The following is an 18,578-nucleotide window of genomic DNA, read 5'->3' as shown; positions in this document are numbered from 1 at the left end:
CAGAGTGTCAATGCCCTTTTTTCTTGCTTGCTTGCTTGCTTGCTTGTCTTGGGTGGCAGGCAGTTGAAGTTGGGCCCTCCAAAAGACCGGAGGACCGGAAGGGGGAGGGTAAGTTTGTTTACGGTGATCTGAACTCGAGGCCCGGATGGCTTGGCCGGTGAGTGTTAGTGTGGGTTGGGAGTGACTGAGTGCATCCGTATGGTGTGTACGTGCGGAGGATGTTGACGGGTAAGACAGGCGGAGGCAGGCAGGCAGGGAGATAGGGAAGAGGGCATTCGGCAAGATGCCGAGACGATGTAGCACGCTTAGAGGTGGAAAGCCAATCGCAGAGGCGGGAGGAGACACTGGCGATGATGGTGTTGGTTGCACCGGCAGTCGACATTGGCGTCCACGACATCTTGTTTCTTTTTTTTTCTTTTCTTCGGATGGAGGGTCCCGGTGAGGGGGCCTGTCTGTCAAGTTAAGGTGGCTTAAGTTAAGGTAGCCAAAAGTAAGGCGCCTTAACTTAGGCGAGGCGTGTGAGTAGGTCGCGACGTAACCATGGCAGTTGATTTTGACTCTGACGAGCAAAAGTCAACGATGTCCGTAAGGTGGGGAGACGAGGTTGGTGTTGGCTTACACATATTCCCGGAGACGCGGCTGGTTGGTTGGTTGGCTGAAGAGTCGGTGAAGGGGGCCGCCGCCACAGGAGAGAAGAGGTCGGGGTTAAGTTAAGCGATTGGAAGGGGCCCTTATTGCTGTGAAAGCCTGAAGGGTGAATTGGAAACTCGCACTTCGACCCCCGCCCCTTTCGCCCCGCACGTGTGGGCCAAGGACGGCTGTCGGTGCGAGGGAAGACTGACAATGGAATCGGGATGCAAGATTGGGAGCATCGCGGGTAGCGGAATGAAGAACAGGGTGTTTGCCAAAGGGTGTTTCATGGACGGATAAAAGATGCAAAAGGCGGATATCAGAATAGATGAAGCCCCGTCGCGGTAATATTCTTCACTGGGCCTTGTAGAGTGCAGGAGCAGGAGGTGCAGCGGAGGAATTCAAAGGTACATGCGCATACATAGTACATGTACCTAGCGTACGTTAGGTAAGTACCTCTCAGCATCCCTTAGCATGGCAGCTGTACCCCACACACGTCGGCCCATCAGCCAGTCACGAGCCGGCATGGCTCCAAACCCAGGGGTAGCTGGGGTCCAGCAAGGCCCGACTTCACGTCCAAGGCCCCCGCGACGGGCCCACGACGCTGCCACTGCCGTTCCATGCCGCTGCTGCTTGGTGTTTGCTTGACTTTTGCTTCGTGTCAAGGTACCTGCGCCTGTGACCGACTGTCGGAAGGTCCTGAGGCGGCGAGTCCCTGAAAAGTGTCACGTCCCGTCTGGACTCTGCCGCGACTCTGGCTGGGACCCGGAACCCAATTGCAGTCTGTTGGGAGCGGCTGAAAAGTAAACCTGAAAGCCACCAAAGTCACTCTTCTTCAGTGCAAGCACCTCCTACGTACTGCGTGCACGCTGTCCTGTCCCGGCTCCGGTCTCGTGACTTCAACTTCCCCCCTTCCCTTCTCGAGTCTCGACTACCTTACTGCATATGCACAATACGAAGATACACCTCCCGACTTCATCTCTGTTTGCCATTGTCTCCTCCCTTTGCTTGAGGGTGCCTCGTCCTGTCGCCTCAGATCCCTCGGGACCGCACACCCAGCCAAGAAGCTACCCAAGGTAACCTAGCTGCTTTCCCGTCGTCACATTCCTTAAGCCTACGAAGAGGGGTCCAGGTCCCAAGGATAAGGGGAAGACCAGACCAGACCAAAAAAAAAAAAAAAAAAAAAAAGNAACAAAAAAAAAAAAAAAAAAAAAAAAAAAAAGGATCACCCCTTAGAGCCTGGTGTCTCTGCTGCCCCTTCCCCCCCGTTTCCCCTCCCCTTCCGCCACATCGTGCCGCATCGCCAAAAAGTTCCCCCTCCACCCCCTTTCGCTACGTTTTAGTAAGGAGACAGAGGAGACGACGTCCAGCCGCCGCCCGTCTTTCTCCCCCCTCCAACCATCCAATTCACTCCAAAACACCACAAGGTACATCCATATTCTTCCTCTTCTCTCCCACACATACACCCAAACCAATCCATCCCTACGCCTGTCGATATCTCGCCGGTCGCCGTCCATGACCCAACCCAACCCATTGACTAGGGCTCACTCTCTCTCTTAATTAGTACTGGCGGGTTCCTCCCATCCACCCACCCACCGCAATCTATCTCGTCGACAGCCGCCTCGGACCAATCAGCCCAATACTGCCAACCTCCCGCCTTGACCCTGGGCGTCCCGCGGCTGCAACCTCTAGTCCAACTTGGCTGTCTTCCCCGCCGTTTAGTCGCTGCGACCAACCCAACTGGCCACCGCATCGTACCGCAACCGCACCGCACCGCACCGCTGCCACCGCAGTCTGCAGACCTCCTCCTCAGCTCGACGACCCCGTTCGCCGGCCCCCATAGCACCGTCAATTAAACTGCCACTTTGCTAGTCACCGCACAGCACAGCCTGCCCACGCCCACGCTGTCTGCTTGCCAACCAACCCCTACCCGCACACCGCGTAGCCCCCCCGAGTCAAGACGAAACCGACGACCATGGACAGCAATAATAACCGTCTCTATCTCAACATTGGGAACAACAACGATCGTCTGGCTCCCGGTGGCGACCGCCAGTATCCTACGACTCCCTCGACCTTCCCTCAACCCGTCTTCCCAGGCCAGGCCCAGCAGCAGCAGCAACAGCAAGGCATGCAGCACCCACAGCAGCAGCAGCAGCCCTACCAGGCCGGCTATGCTCCCCAAGGCTACTTCATGAACAACCAGCAGCAGGGCCAGTACCCTCCCCAGGGCCACGGCGACTACAACGCCGGTTACCAGCCGCGATCCAACACTCCTGGCGGCAACGACCCCAATGTCGGCCTAGCTCACCAATTCTCCCACCAGAACCTCGGCGGCGCTGCTCGCGCATCCCCCTATGGTTCCCGCGGCCCCTCTCCCGGCCAGCGACCTCGCACCGCTGGTGCTCCCGGCCAGGCCCCCTCTGGCTACGGACACTACGCGACTCCTCCTCTCCCGAACCAGCAGAGCTCTTCTGCCGAGATCTTCGCCCCAGCTCCCGAGCGCAACTACGAGAAGTATGGCGTCAATGCCAACAGCAACCAGAAGAAGTGCACCCAGCTGGCGTCAGACTTCTTCAAGGATAGTGTGAAGCGTGCCCGTGAGAGAAACCAGAGGTAAGGAAGCGTTTCGCATGCCAGCTGTCGCAGCTTGCTGACTGCTTCGTGTACAGACAAAGCGAGATGGAGGCCAAGCTTTCCGAGCCCAACCAGAGTCAATCGAGACGCGAGCAGATCTGGTCCACCGCCGGCCGCAAGGAGGGACAATACCTGCGATTCCTGCGAACAAAGGACAAGCCCGAAAACTACAACACCGTCAAGATTATCGGAAAGGGTGCCTTTGGTGAGGTTAAGCTGGTTCAGAAGAAGGGCGACGGCAAGGTCTACGCCATGAAGTCTCTGATCAAGACGGAGATGTTCAAGAAGGACCAGCTGGCCCACGTCCGCTCGGAGCGTGACATTCTGGCCGAATCCGACAGTCCATGGGTCGTCAAGCTCTACACGACTTTCCAGGACTCGTACTTCCTGTACATGCTCATGGAGTTCTTGCCCGGAGGTGACTTGATGACGATGCTCATCAAGTACGAGATCTTTTCCGAGGATATCACGCGGTTCTACATTGCAGAGATTGTCCTTGCCATTGAGGCTGTCCATAAGTTGGGCTTCATTCATCGGTAGGTCGCATACGCCAGAGCCGTGGCAACTTGCTAACTTTCCCAGTGACATCAAGCCCGACAACATTCTGCTCGACCGCGGCGGCCACGTCAAGCTGACCGATTTCGGTCTGTCTACCGGCTTCAACCGTTTGCACGACAACAACTACTACCAACAGCTGCTTCAGGGCCGGTCTAACAGACCAAGGGATAGAAACTCTGTTGCTATCGACCAGATCAACCTCACAGTCAGCAACCGCTCCCAGATCAACGACTGGCGTCGCTCAAGGAGACTGATGGCTTACTCCACCGTCGGAACTCCCGACTACATCGCTCCCGAGATCTTCACTGGCCACGGCTACACGTTCGACTGCGATTGGTGGTCTCTTGGCACCATCATGTTTGAGTGTTTGGTGGGATGGCCTCCTTTCTGCGCCGAGGACAGCCACGACACGTACCGAAAGATTGTCAACTGGAGGCAGACTTTGTACTTCCCCGATGACATCCAGCTTGGCGTGGAGGCCGAGAACTTGATTCGAAGGTAAGCAAGCCTGCCATCTTTCTATGAAACGCACCTGCTAACATGCCCAGCCTCATTTGCAACACCGAGAACCGTCTCGGCCGTGGAGGCGCCCACGAGATCAAGGCCCACTCCTTCTTCCGTGGAGTCGAGTTCGACAGCTTGCGCCGCATCAGGGCGCCGTTCGAGCCTCGCCTGACATCCGCCATTGATACCACCTACTTCCCGACCGACGAGATCGACCAGACCGACAACGCGACCGTGCTCAAGGCACAAGCCATCCAGCAGGCCCGTTCCGGCGTCCCTGTGGTCGAGGAGTCGCCCGAGATGAGCTTGCCTTTCATCGGTTACACCTTCAAGCGTTTCGACAACAACTTCCGTTGAGGCACGACTGCCTCTTGTTGGTGACATGCATGGGCATGATCCTTCGAATCGCATATGCACGAGACCCGTTCTCGAGGCCCGCGACTGGCCTACGCACCCTGTACTCGATCTTGCTTTTTGCCTACCGATACACCAGATTCATGTTACCAAGACTTGCATTTTCCGTTTTTGTTTTCAACAACCACTGCATAAAGGGCGTTGACTCGCATCAAGACACAAAATCGCACAAACCACCATGTAGATGGAGAGGCAGAATGGGTTGTTGCCTTGGGCTTGAGGCCGTGGGCTGTAGGTGTTTAGAGTTGTTTACATTCTCACGAGAGACACGACGTGGAGAGAAGGAGGTGGAAGACAGAGAAAGATCTAGTGATACCGGATCTACATGTCATGGATGCAGGAGCGAAATTCAGGAGAAACGAGGATGACTGTCAGCAGTTGGGCGATAGAATGCAGTCAAGATAATGCATTTGAAACAAAGCCAACTATTCTGGTATAGTGATGTGCAACTTTTTGAGTCAGCTTCTTTCTCGCATCCCACCATGTGGAAGAGCTTACATTTCCATATCCTGCGCCAAACGCCAAATCCCTATGCATGTCCCGACGTCGCCTGTGTCTGCGGGACAAACGCGTCGGGCCTATCTCATTATGTATAACACCAGGTCTGCCATTCTCCTACAGGCAGCCGTCTCGTGATGCCAGATGCCATCGTAAGCACCCATACAATCCGCCGCCCGTCCCCCTCACCTGCGCGAGCTCAGACCCGGCGCGGCGACATACCTCTCCTCTCTCTCGGACATGAACATGACCTGCAGCCAGTACTCCTTGGCGTCGGGGTCCCAGAAGCTGAACTGCTTGTCCTCGCGCTTGTCGAGCTCGCGCGCGGGGATCTTGAACGCGCACGTCTCATACGGCTCGGCCGCGACGAGCAGGTACTGGAAGTTCTTGTCGGGCTCCTCGACGCGCTGCGTGAAGGCGTTCATGACCTGCCACTTGGGCTCGACGTCCGGGCTGATGTCCGGGTACTGCAGCTGGAACAGCAGGCCCTGCTGCCTGCTGACGGGGTCGCGGACCTTTGTGATCTTGTAGCCCGGGCGGCCGATCTTGATGACGTTCTTGCGGGCGAGAGCTCCGAAGCCGGCGCCGACGACGCCGACGGGGAGACCGGTGGCCGGGTCGATGTTTTGCTTGCCTTCCTTCTGCTCGCGGGCGGCGCGGCGGGCGAGGTTGGTCTGGTGCTTCTTGCCCTGGGTGTGGGCGAGGTAGGAGCCGTCGTTCTGGTGGACGGTGAGGCAGAGGCGGCACTCGAAGGAGCCGACGTGGTTCTTGAAGAAGTAGGGGTCCTTGTCGAGGTCGATTGTCTCGAGGGCGAGCTTGCGCAGGCGCTCGCGGCGGTCGGCGTTGGTGGCGGAGTGGGAGGCCACGCCGCCGCCGCCGAATTTGGAGCCGGCGCGGTTTTGGTAGTCCATTTTTGTTTTTTCCTTCTTGTTTCTCCTTCTTGTCTTCTTTGTTTCTTGTGGGTGTCGCTCGTGGTGGTTGTCGTCGGGTGTTTGGGTGGTTGAGGATTTGACGGGGAGTGGAAATGATGGAGTCGGAGGTTGAAGGCTAGTTACATCTGCGAAAATGCGAGCTTGGTAGGTCGCGAAATGGCGTTGGCTCACCGAGGTGAAGACGCGGTTCGGGGGTACGATTGTCCGGCCGAGCCAATTCAGTGGACCTACCTTCGGGATTCTGTGGGGAAGGTACTGGCTCGGGCTTGTCGATATAAACCACTTGGACCGCTCCTTCTCGATCAACTTCATTGTCGACCACGGCTACGTGCAGGCTACCACAGCAAGCCCGCTCAGCCCACGGCTACTTATTTTGATTGCGCTTGTGATGACCTCAACAATCGAGGGCGTGGCGCAATGGTAGCGCATCTGATTCCAGTCCAGAAGGCTGCCCGTTCGAGTCGGGCCGTCCTCATTTTCTTTTGCTTTTTCCATTTTTACTCTCGTGTTTTCTTTTTATCAAGGCTCATGGGGAACTAGTCAGTGGTGCAAAATGTACTCAATTATCCTTTTGACGACCAGAGTAAATATGTGTTACGTGTGAGTTGGTTGACTCCACTCTCCACTCTAGAGGTTGGGGGCGCAATAGCGACGACGTCGGCAAGAACGACTACATGCATGCATGCATGCGTTGTGTTCTGAGATTTAATACCCTTCTTGCGCTTTCACGCCTTCTGAGGCTAACATGAGTGAAAATATCGATTCGGCGATTCTCTCCCTATCACCCACGCCTGTTTGCATTCCTGGGTGCTTGAGGCCGTGCCAAAATTCACGACAATAATAGTTTTCAACCTCAATTTCTATATATTTAAGAGACAGAGCTTCTTTCTTTTCCAGCATACTGCCGGACTAATACAGCAAGTGTGAGTGAAAGAGAGAGACGGAGAACCTTTGATCTTTTGACTTGAGGTGGCTCGTAGAGTGGAAATGAGGGGCCTTCAGATCTGTTGTCTACAAGAAGAGACCAGGTGATACGTTGCATCAAAATGCTAGGAATTCGGAAGAAAAGGCTCACAGGAACTCCTGTGGTTTGATGTGGAGATCAATAAAGAGGACGTCGGCTGGTTCAGCGTAGTTTTACCAGATCGGCCTTTTCCTCTCGGAAGGCTCAGGTAATATTGGTGACAAGCGTGTACAACAACTCACGTTCATGGGTTTTATCTGGTTAGATGGCGAGCTGAGGCTTTTTCTTTTGTACCTGCTGGCTATGTGTATTGTACTCTCCCCTTTTCAGCGCTTATGTTTGCCCGAACTGCGTAACCCAAGACATGTGACTCCCCCAAGGCTGACTCATTTCACCACTTTGCAACGTGCCTGCTTCTTCCTCTCCACTGTCTTAAGATCTGCTCTCCGTCGAGACATGTCATCTACAGAGTCAATGACCATTCATTGTATTGACGATCTTGTAAAGAAACGTAAAGTGGTCGTATGACTGACAGCCGTAGCTTGGGTCGTGTCATCGCATGGCGAAGTGTGCTCCCACGGCAAAGGCGACCAAGCAAAGCCACGTCAAGCGAAAAGCTTCTTCCCATCCAAGAAGGGAAACCTCACAAAATCCCCACAAGCGAAGTCCGCTGGTCCTACCCCGGCCCGTTGAAAACTTTAAACAAGCTTCCCACCGCGTCTCATGAGCAGCACAGGTCACCCAGTCTCATGCCCGAGATTCCCTGTCTTGAGAGACACTCGGAGGTATCCGAGGCATGCGGGAAGAGCGGCAAAATGGACAGGAAACGTGATGGCCTTCGCATTCGTGAAGACCGATGCTGTGTAGAGTCCGGTGATTGTAGGTGGCGCCCGCGCGGGCTCTTGGGAGGGAACTGATGCCGTCTACACTTGACTCGAAAGATGGTGGCGGGAGAATCTCAACACCCTCTTTTATTGAGTTCTGTCTCTGATGAGCTTCCAAAAGACGCGCGTTCATCACAAGTTGAATGAGTTCAGGAAAAGGGAAAGCTTGCTGATGATGGATTAGATGATGGCAGACTATTTGAAAACGAGTTGGAAGTTTCTGTCACCATGAATTAGGCTATTATCTGAATTGATGCTGCTTTTGAATTTTGAACACTTCGTTCAAACAGAGTCCATGATAGAGTGAGCAGCACACGGCTTCGTAGATGGCGAGAGACCACGCAACAGTTGGCGAGTAAAAGGGACCAACCGGCAAAATTTCTCCTACACGATACATCCGGCTAAAGTTTACACGTTGTGAGAGCTCGTCGAAAGGGGATAGGTGATGCTCGTCTGAGGCACCAGACGCCCGGTACCAGAGATCAGATGCCCAGGATGTGACAGATGAACCCCCAAGACTTGACAAGCTTTTCAAGCCAAGATTGAAGTTCTAAGATCACCGTGCCAAGGCGAATCCGTCCGTCTTGCGTGAGGAGATCACCCTGGCAGGGATAGCATGGTTGGGTTCGCATCCCGTCGGGTGCGCGCGCGCTACCGATTCTAAGTCTATCCTTATGCTTCTCCTATTTCCCCATGTTCTCTTCATATGGACGCCCAAGTGAGCGGCGACCCGTTCCGACATCCTCGGGCATTTCGGGACCCATCGGCAGCCCGACTTGACAGACTGAGAACAATTTTACCCCACGAATCATGCTTGAAGCAAACCGCCTTGTTCTGAGCCTTAAACCAGATATGCATGTTAACCACCAATGAACAAGGCCTTCCAGTTTCATCCTAAAACAACTGAGTGTCCATCGTCTGAAGTCTCTTTGGCTATGCTGCTCAGCAAAGTTTCCTCATCTGATAATGGGAGGAAATCATCCGCAAGGGCCACCCCACTAAGTTCGCTGAATATCCAGAAATCCGGGACGAGTCGATCTGTGAGCAAGATGACTCGGCTAGCCATACCTACGCCGGTTTGGATGGCGTGACGCCGTTGACCGCGTGCCCCGAGTTGGCTCGTGTTGTCCTTCACACGACATGTTCGCATCATGGCATCCCCAAAAGATAAACAGAGTTCGATTACGAAACCTTCTCACTCTGCACCGTCGGCGACATCGTGAAGTTGCACATTTCACCGGCAGTTTTGTGAAGTTTGCGTATAGTTGCAGCTGAAATGTCAGGTATAAATGCAATAGGGTCACCTCGACAGTATCGCTTCTTTCCCATCTCCATCACACCATCATCTGACAAGCCTTCTTTCTCTACTTTCTCTACTAATACATTCTCTTATCCGACTGGATTCGGACACACTCTCACTTAATCTACTTTTAACACTATCGTTATCTACACACAAGCTCACCCACCGCCAAAATGCGCTTCTCATTCGCTTTCCTCTTCTTCCTCCTTGGCCTCACCCTCGCCGTACCCATGGCAAGCCCGGCGAACAACAAGGCTACGACCAAGGCCCCTGCCGCTAAGCCCGCTGCCAAACCAGCTGCCAAACCCGCTGCTAAGCCAGCTACTGCCAAGGAGTCCTCTGATAAGAAGAAGCTCGTCAAGGGCATCAACGACAACATCAACGCCGGCAAGAAGGAAATCAAGGCCACCGAAAAGGCTCAGAATGATGTCAAGAAGAACGATGCCAAGGGCTTGAAGAAGGACGAGAAGGGTATCAAGAGCGCCCTCGACGAGGCCACCAAGGACCGCCAGAAGAACCAGAAGATCGCCGGCAACAAGGACCCCGCTCTGACCAAGGGACTCGGCAAGGTTGAGAACGCGCAGAAGGGCGCGAAGAAGACCGTCAACGGGCTGACTGGCAACCCGAAGAAGGATGGACCCGCGCTGGACAAGCTCGACAAGACCTTCAAGAAGGGAAAGAAGACCAACCAGGATAATCTCAAGGAGGTGAGTTACCCGAACCATAGAAGGTTGAGTGACGGAGGCTAATGACTTGCAACAGGCCAAGAAGAACTTCAACTAATCCAGCAGGAACGCTTCTCAAAGAAGATGTGAATGGCAACTGGGTACTGTAGCCTTTTCAAACTGGATAGCTACCTTTATTTACAATAAACGTGTTATTATTGTGGATTCGTCGCCGTGCGACTTCCCTTCCACTCAAGTTATCGTTATTAGAGGACCGTGGAGCTCGGGCAGAGGCGAGCGTCGGTGAACCCATGGAGACAACAGAGTTCGTGACATGATATAGCAATTTTACGTTGAGTATGGATAGAGAATTCTACTGCTTGAAGGGTTGGTTCATGCCGGAAGATGATGACATCTCGAATTTGAGTAACTGAAAAAGCCATTGAAATCCTGTAAACAATCATCAAACGCTGGCTCTCATACTAAGATCTGAATCCTATGCCTCCGCAGTCTCAGTCTTCTTCTCCATCGGCTTCATTCCGTACACAACATAACTTGAGGCTTGTTAGTTCCTTTAGAGATTTCGAGCGTGATGAATGTACTCACACGGGCCAGTATGCATGGATGGACTTGTCGTTCAAATCTTTGCGGACGCCAGGCAGGAAGACGTGTACCTCCTCCTTCGTCCACCCGAGAGCCCTGGTAAACGGCGCCATTGTGATAGCCACAAAACCATTGTTGATGTTTTCGTTGTTCCAATCACCTAGTTCTTTGTACTTGGGGTCTTTCGGCCACGTGTTCGATGGCCATTTGAACAAGCTCATCTTGACGTCGACGAAGCCGACGTCCTCCATGACTTTGACAAGGTCTGGGATTTCCTGGAACGAACGTCCGAATATTTCGAACGCTTCGTGCACGTATTTCATACATTGTGAAAGTTGGCATTCTGGAGTTAGAGTGCCGTCGTCTGAACGAGGAAATACTTCGAGTTCCTGCAATTCAAAATATCCACCAGGTGTCAGGTTGCTGTCAAGCAATATCAGTCTTTGCTCATAACAAACACAAAAAAGGAGATCAAAAGAACGTACTCAAAAACCTTCGTAAGGAAGACCTTCCAATCCGCAATACAAGAGTTCATACCACGGGTGTGAATGTAGTCGAACGGCTGCGAGTACGTCCACTCCTCATCCAGGTCGTCGATCTCAAACCTGACGTTCGGTGGCACACTTTGTCTTATTAGCGAGTTTGATCATTCTGAGGAATAAACGAAAGAAAATCGTTGACATATGAGATCTTCTGTGAACCAATCTTTACTTACAACTCGGGCATCGAATGGGAAAGATCGATACCGAGAACCTGATTGAGATCAGCATTTCATGTCGCGTTGTCGTGGCGAAAGAAGCACCTCAGCTTGTTCATGATCTTCGCCAAAGTCGATTGCCCAGATTCCCGTGCCAGTTCCAACGTCAAGAACACGCTGGACTTTTGAGTTGGGCTGGTTTGGAGGAGCGAGTCCCAGCGCGTTGTCAAACGTCAAGAGGAACAAGTTATGTTGCAAGTCTGTTGCCAAGTATTAGCATTATCCATCCGCCACATTGAACCCCTACTAGGAGGTCTTATCAAAGGAAGAGCGTCTCCTACCCAGTCGATCTTGTTCTTGCTCATCGTTAGGGGCGGTATATTCTACCCACATTAGTCAACTGCGAAGTCCGACCAGCTTGAAATATCAGATCGTCTCACTGCCGTCCTTGTATCCGTGATACTTGCGTCCATTCTCCTCTCGATAGCTAAGAACTGAACTTGTCACGCTTGCTGTTGATGACGCGACGCTCTTGACGTCTTGGCGTTAACCCCCGAAGAAACTCCCACATGTTTCAAGGCATATCCGTCACTCACTGTTCCAATTTCAGACGCGTTGTCATCGGTAACCTAGAGATATTCATTAGCTATCAAGAAGTACCGAAGTCTGCCATGTCTAGGAATTCTTGCCTCTTCGGGTACGAGATCGGCAGGATTGTGGGCTTGGACCGGGCCCGGTGCAGCTGCTTCCCCTCCAGGCGTCACAACTTCTTCGGAAACGAGATCGGCAGGATTGTGGGCTTGAACTGGGTCTGGCGCAGCCGTTTCCCCTCCAGGCGTCACATTGTCAGGAGCGCTCATACTTGCAAGTTACAATGTGAAGTTGTGTCACGCATCGGAAGAAACAAGTGCGAGGTCACATCAGGTGGAATCCTGTATTTTATCTCTTTCCCCGTTGGAGCCCGCCCGTTCTTGTTACCCCTCTTCTGGTCCGATAAGAGCATGCAGCTGCGCGGCACGGGTTTGAAAGAGGCAGGTTGGGGGCCATCTCTGAGTGAAGAACCAACACGCGTATCAGAGACCGACGCTTAATAAAACACTGGGTCTGTTGTTTGTGATTTCTGACGAAGTTACCTAAAACTGCAAGCCCAGAACCAGAACCGACTCCGTACAGAGTATCCAGATCGGACTCGGAGACTTCAAGCCAATCGAGACCACGTGGCTAAACAGCTTGTGGGTTTTGTTCGAGAAATCTTGTGAGTTGTTCTTTCTAAATCCAACTTTATCGAGGCGCACCGATATCACAAAGTCTGGTAGCACCGCATTACCCATCTGATCTGTGACAACGACAGTTTTCGTGTTTTGTCTAGGTCGCGAATGCGTAGACTGCAGATCATCTCAGCCATGGTTCAAAACGAGAATGCAACACGTAATACTGGTTCGTGAATTGAGTTGTACGAAACAGCGTGCCATAAAACCCGGGAATAGCCGTGGCGCTAGGGGTGTAGCTTGAAAAACCGGCTTCAAGCTTGGCGGAACGCTGGCCAGTCTGGCTAAGAAATCGTCCGACGAAGATTAAGTTGCTAAACCGGCCATTATTACAGTCCCAGGGTTGACAATCGTGCCCGCCGGACTCACGATGCTCTTCACAACCATTCCATCTTCATCCTTCCCGCAGATAACCTTGATCTCCATCTTCATCGCCTCCAACACAGCTACTGTCTGTCCGCTCTTCAATACATCGCCCACTCCAACTTCCACTTTCCAAACACTCGCGCTTACAGGAGACTTGATCCGAAGAACGTTCGAACCCGAATGCTCCTCCAGCTCCCCACCAGCCGCCGCAGCCCCGTTGGTCGAAGCTGTCGTAGCCGCATGCCACTCGTCAAAGAGTTCCGTCTCCCGCCGAGCAAGTTCTTGGCTGGCTTCAGACTGCCGCTTTGTCCACTCCAAATGAGCTGGATCCTGATTTGCAGCGTCGAACTTGGCGATGAAATGGTCCATGTTGATCGTAGTCTCACTGATGGTAAACTCGTACTGCCCGATATCATAGTCGTGCTTCAGCTTGTCGTATTCTTCCTCCCCAACCTCCACAAACCTGACCAGATCAAAATGACGGAACAGCCAGGGCTTGGAAGGCTCGAAACAGGGCCGGTTACCTGTCTCATCCCAGCAGCCGATGGTGCGCCCAATAAGCTGGTAACCTCCCGGCGCCGCGACGGGATAGATGGCGATAAGAGAACCGCCTAGACCGACTGACCCGCTTGGAGTGAAGACACGGCTGGGGTTGTACTTTTGTCCCACGTACACGTACTTGGGATCAAGGGGGAAGAGGAATGGGGTGCCGACGTAGAAGCCAACGGCTACTGTGAGCCAGGGAGTGTTCAGAAACGCGTCGAAAACGGCTTGCCGGGAAGAAAGCGCGTTGTTTTCCCGAATGTACTCCACGTTATCCGGCAGGTAAGAGGCTTCTTTTCTGATGTTGTACATGTAACGCTGGACAGCCTCCGCAATGGCTGAGTGGTCGAGGCAGATGGGTAGTTGGATCTCTCGCACTGGCATCTGATTGCTCGACTGGCTGAGTCCGCACGGCAGCTCCGACAGAATATTTAGCAATTCGGTTTGTGGTATCTTCTTGGGGTTGGAATGGACGGTCAGAGTTGCGATGCTCGGAGTCCAGCTTACGCCATCCAACTGGCGTTCCTCAAGTTGCTTGGCCAATAGTCTGACGCAGATGGTATTGCGCAAGTCGGCGACCTGAGTCCCGAACTCCACGATAATAGAAGAGTCGCCTCCTTGTCGGTAGGTTGTTTTAGGATCAGAGTCTGTCGCAGGAGTTTCTCGTAGTGTTGGCGACCCTGAAGAAGCTTGGCTATATCCTTCCACATACCGAGGCGGGATTGGTGCTGTGACTTGACTCACATAGGAACAAGTAGCCACGGAAGCAACATACTCGTCCTGATACTTCAGCATGGCCATGGCAGACTCAAATGTGGTCGGTGTGAACCGAATCTCATCCCCAGGCTTCAGCTGTCCAAGCTTCCAAAAGTCCGCCGAGCAGATGGTCAACGGACAGGCAAAACCTCCAGCATCGGGGCTGTCGACTGAGAAAATGACAGGGAAGTCGCCAGTCCAATTGACTCCGCCAACAGGATATCCATAGTCAAAGACGTTGGATGGATGAGATCCTCCTCCACCTCCGGACGAGCGCGCCCATTCAAGTTGCGGTCCTGCTAGTCGAACACCACTGCGACCGCTGTTGTGATTCACTTTCCAGACAGCCTCATACAACGCAGCTCGTCCAGCGGGTGTGAGGATGTCGTTGTCACCGTACGGTCCTTCCATACACCACACCTGCCTAATATCGAGGTTGGGAACAGCTTCGCTTGGAAGTTGAAATAATGTTGCCTCGGCGGCCCACTGAGCCGACTGCTCCGCCAGATCCAACACGTCATGCATCTGCAGTTTGCGGCCTTCCAACCCGCCGTAGCCAAGTTCTGGAGCCGTAGACTTCGACCCGAGAAACAAAGGAATCCCGGGAAAACCTCCTTTGATGGCAATGTATGCTCTGAAACCGCTTCCACCCAGCTGGCCGAGCTTTAGGACCTGGCCACGACGAACGACGAATCTAGACCACATGGGCTGATCCATATCGTCCACCGTCACAGGAACAGAACCGCCACATACCGCCACGACAGCATCGACGTAGAAGCGCAGCGTCGGGCCTGTCAAAGTAACCTCCAACAACTCTGTCCCTGGCTCATTCTTGACCAGCACGTTGGCGATCTGGCTGCTAAGGGTATCCATGGGCCCGCTCCTCGGGACGCCATGCCGGACGGACACGCGTCCAGGGTAATCTTGGATGATTGTCATCATGCCGGGTTCTAGGACTTGAATTGCGCATGCTTCGAAGACGAAGTCGTTCAAGAAGGTGGTCAGTGTGTTCCCCTGAATGAATGCCTCCGACTGGAGGACCTTGGTGAGGTATTGGAGGTTCGTCTGCGTGCCCTGAAGAGTTGTTCCCTTCAGCACTCGAATCATTTTCTGTCGTGCCTGCTCTCTACCCTGGTCGTCGTGGACCATAATCTTCCCGACCAACGGATCGTAATACGGCGTGATGCGCTGACCGCCCTTGACCCACGTATCAACACGAACCCCCTCATCGCCCTCACTTTCAGGCCATCGCACACTCTGCAAAAGCCCAGGTCGCGGGGCAAAGTCGTTGAGCGCGTCTTCCGCATACACACGAACCTCGATCGCGCTGCCCAGGGGCTGCTCTCGCCCAAGCGACCTCAATTCTGCCGTTGGGATGCCGCCTAGCCCTGCCTTTTCGCAGTCCGCCTGTCGAAGCATCAAATGCACGAGGTCAACCCCGTAACACAGCTCCGTGATGCCGTGTTCGACTTGCAGTCTAGTGTTCATCTCCAGGAAGAAGTACTCTGCCGTCTCATCATCCACCAGAAACTCTACGGTGCCGACACTCTTGTAGTTCAACTGCGACGCGTAGTCTATGGCTGACTGGCAGAGCTTCCTGCGCAGCGTCGCATCGACAAACGGACTCGGACACTCCTCGATGACCTTTTGGTGGCGCCGTTGGAGGGAACATTCCCTTTCGCCGAAGGACACGACCGCTTCGCTATTTCCAGCGACCTGCACCTCAATGTGGCGTGAGCGTGGATAGTATTTCTCAAGAAACACACCGCTGTTCTTGAACAAAGTGCCCGCTCGGCTGACGACCGTTTCGAACGCCTTCTCTACCTCCGCTTCATCCTGGCAGATCTGCAGACCCATGCCGCCGCCGCCACCGGTGGCCTTGAGCATGACGGGAAACCTGAGGCGTGTGGCGTTCTCGCGGGCTTCGGCTGCTGAAGAAAGGAGAGTCGTGCCTGGGACCGTAGGGACGCCAGCTTGGTGGGCGATTTCCCTGGCCTCGTGCTTAAGGCCCATAGCCCTGATTGATGTTACCGAAGGGCCAACGAAGATGATGCCGGCTGCTTCAGCAGCGGCGGCGAAGTCTGCGTTTTCGCTGAGGAAGCCATAGCCTGGGATGATGGCGTCTGCGTTGTGGGTTCTGGCGATGTTGATGATCGCATCTCTACAGTCTCACCATCAGAGGAGTGGCCACATAGTGTTGGAAGTGAGCTGGATTTACCCATCGGTGTATGCAGTACGGTCACTGCCAGGCAACAACACAGCTTCATCTGCCGACACAATATGTAAGGATGATGCATCGGCATCAGTGTAAATAGCCACCGTTTTGACGCCGAGTTCTCTGCATGCTTTGATGCATCGAACCGCGATTTCGCCACGATTGGCGACCAATACCTTCTTGATGGCTTTTAATGAGCTAGTCATGGCGATATCTGAGCGAGGGGAAATGGAAAAAAATACCAATAGCGATCACGATGCAAATCCCCGAGATGCCGGGAGTTTCAGGCAAGTTATGTAGTCGGGGTGATCAACAATCCTTACCCCACACTTCAAGAGAACCCTCAAAGTTCGGATAAGTAGGAACAATCACGCTACCAAGTTCTCAAGCATAAACATTATCAGACTGCTCCCCGTCGTACTGTGTGGCATAGGGAGATTGATGGATGGGGGTTGTTACCCCATACTCTTATCTTGTCCCTGCATCTAGGTGTTCTCTGGGCCTTGTGACCCGGATATTCGGAGCTTAAAATTAACTAGTAACACTTTCGGTAAGAAAACGGTCCAAATCAAAGCGTCCCTGAAGAACAAGTGCTCACTCAACACCGTTGTTATCGACGGAGAGACCCCCTCACTGGTTATCAAGATAAGAACCCCGCATCTGTCGTCAACATCGGATCACCATCTCTACTTCGTACGAATCATAGCAAAGGAACGTCCAAGGGAATTGATAGACACTGCCACTGGAACCCCAGACTCTAGGCCCCGGGTGCACTATCAGTGGCTCGGCGCAGCGGAACGGCCCCTCTCTGCGGTATCGTCTACCCCAAGTGGGACGCCTTGATTGGAGATACTTACCCCAAAGTCGATCGGCAACGTCCTACCCCAACGCAAGTTTCAACACCATCACTTTCCGAGATCATCGGTGGACCACGATCCGAATTTCCCGCGGAAGGTGATTCCACAAAACTAGGAGAGACAGCCTCAACCATCATCCATACCACTATCATCAAATACATTCTCTTTCAGAGTCAAAATGGCGTCAGGCTTAGCCTCAAAGTTTGAGATCAACGCCGACATGGGCGAAGGCTTCGGCCGTTGGAAGATGGTAAGAAATCCTTCCCTTTTGCTGACACAATCCCTCACTCACCTCCATGAAAGGGCCCCGACGAGGAGCTGATGCCCTACATCGACGCCGCTAACATCGCATGCGGCTTCCACGCCGGCGACCCATCCATCATGCACAAGACCATTTCCCTTTGCAAGCAACACGGCGTCAAGGCCGGCGCGCACCCAGGCCTCGCCGACCTCCTCGGCTTCGGCCGTCGCAAGATGGAAATCGACCCCAAGGACATGTACTGCATGGTGCTCTACCAAGTCGGCGCCCTCAAGGCGATGCTCGACGCGCAGGGCGTGCCGCTTGCGCACATCAAGCCGCATGGCGAGCTCTTCTTCTACATGCAGCGCGATCTGGCTATCATGCGTGCTGTGCTCGAGGCATGCGCTACCTTTAAAGTACCCGTGTACGGCGCGTGGAACGCGGCGCAGGCGGAGATGTGCGCGGAGCTCGGGGTCGAGTTCCAGGGGGAAGTATATGTTGATATTGACTACTCACCGGAGGGGGCATTGTTGCCCGTGGCGAAGTCACAGCCGGCGACGCCGGAGAGGTGCTATGAGAGGGCGAAGAGAGCGATGGTGACGGATTTAGGGGCGGACTCGGAGGGGACCAAGTTTAGTTTCGGTTTCAAGGGCAAGGCTTTTAGTATTTGCATCCATTCGGATATGCCGACTGTAATGGATAATGTCAAGGGGGTGCGCAGAGCTGTGGACGAGGCAAACAAGGAGGTGTTTAGTTGAGCGAATAAGCAAGAAGTCAAATCGGTATTGGATATTCATGCTCGGTGATGGTTAGTTCCTTGGTACGTGATAAGCAGCAAGACGATGTGAGTTGAAAAGGAAAGCTTTGACTGAAGAGGTCGGAACAATGGAAGACTCATTTCAAAGCTAAGATAACGTCTGACTAGGACCTCAGAGACTGGAAATAGACCGAGGCGGTAATCATTCAATTAGTTTGTGTCCTATCTATGGTTTCAGAGTCAGACCAGTTATTATAGCCAAAGCAGCTTTAATAAAGATACAAGAATTTAG

At 53.4% G+C, this 18,578-nt stretch overlaps 5 protein-coding genes across 5 annotated transcripts; 3 read left to right on the top strand and 2 right to left on the bottom strand.

Moving 5' to 3' along the window:
- Positions 1-2,605: 2,605 nt before the first annotated feature.
- Positions 2,606-4,683, top strand: GCG54_00005201 (Serine/threonine-protein kinase cot-1; the record flags this gene model as incomplete). The annotated part of the gene is made up of 4 exons (XM_045405230.1): positions 2,606-3,243; positions 3,300-3,800; positions 3,847-4,320; positions 4,371-4,683. The coding sequence occupies 4 exons, from the start codon at positions 2,606-2,608 to the stop codon at positions 4,681-4,683; spliced, it is 1,926 nt and encodes a 641-aa protein (XP_045256613.1).
- Positions 4,684-5,423: 740 nt separating this feature from the next.
- GCG54_00005200 (Splicing factor 3A subunit 2) lies at positions 5,424-6,149 on the bottom strand (the record flags this gene model as incomplete). The annotated part of the gene is made up of 1 exon (XM_045405229.1): positions 5,424-6,149. One exon carries the CDS (start codon positions 6,147-6,149, stop codon positions 5,424-5,426), a length of 726 nt encoding a protein of 241 aa, XP_045256612.1.
- A 3,342-nt stretch (positions 6,150-9,491) lies between these two features.
- Positions 9,492-10,101, top strand: GCG54_00005199 (uncharacterized protein; the record flags this gene model as incomplete). The annotated part of the gene is made up of 2 exons (XM_045405228.1): positions 9,492-10,025; positions 10,081-10,101. 2 exons carry the CDS (start codon positions 9,492-9,494, stop codon positions 10,099-10,101), a joined length of 555 nt encoding a protein of 184 aa, XP_045256611.1.
- A 378-nt stretch (positions 10,102-10,479) lies between these two features.
- On the bottom strand, positions 10,480-16,637 carry GCG54_00005198 (putative urea carboxylase; the record flags this gene model as incomplete). The annotated part of the gene is made up of 10 exons (XM_045405227.1): positions 10,480-10,537; positions 10,590-11,009; positions 11,072-11,209; positions 11,302-11,339; positions 11,389-11,543; positions 11,625-11,666; positions 11,724-11,814; positions 11,880-11,912; positions 12,921-16,377; positions 16,435-16,637. 10 exons carry the CDS (start codon positions 16,635-16,637, stop codon positions 10,480-10,482), a joined length of 4,635 nt encoding a protein of 1,544 aa, XP_045256610.1.
- An 829-nt stretch (positions 16,638-17,466) lies between these two features.
- On the top strand, positions 17,467-18,287 carry GCG54_00005197 (Lactam utilization protein lamB; the record flags this gene model as incomplete). Its single annotated transcript, XM_045405226.1, has 2 exons — positions 17,467-17,538; positions 17,592-18,287. 2 exons carry the CDS (start codon positions 17,467-17,469, stop codon positions 18,285-18,287), a joined length of 768 nt encoding a protein of 255 aa, XP_045256609.1.
- Between the last annotated feature and the right edge of the window lie 291 nt (positions 18,288-18,578).

Source organism: Colletotrichum gloeosporioides (assembly GCF_011800055.1).
Source record: "Colletotrichum gloeosporioides strain Lc1 chromosome Unknown consensus_116, whole genome shotgun sequence".
Lineage (NCBI taxonomy): Eukaryota > Fungi > Ascomycota > Sordariomycetes > Glomerellales > Glomerellaceae > Colletotrichum > Colletotrichum gloeosporioides.
Note: the sequence above shows the minus strand (reverse complement) of the source record. Positions and strands in the feature narration are given on the sequence as shown.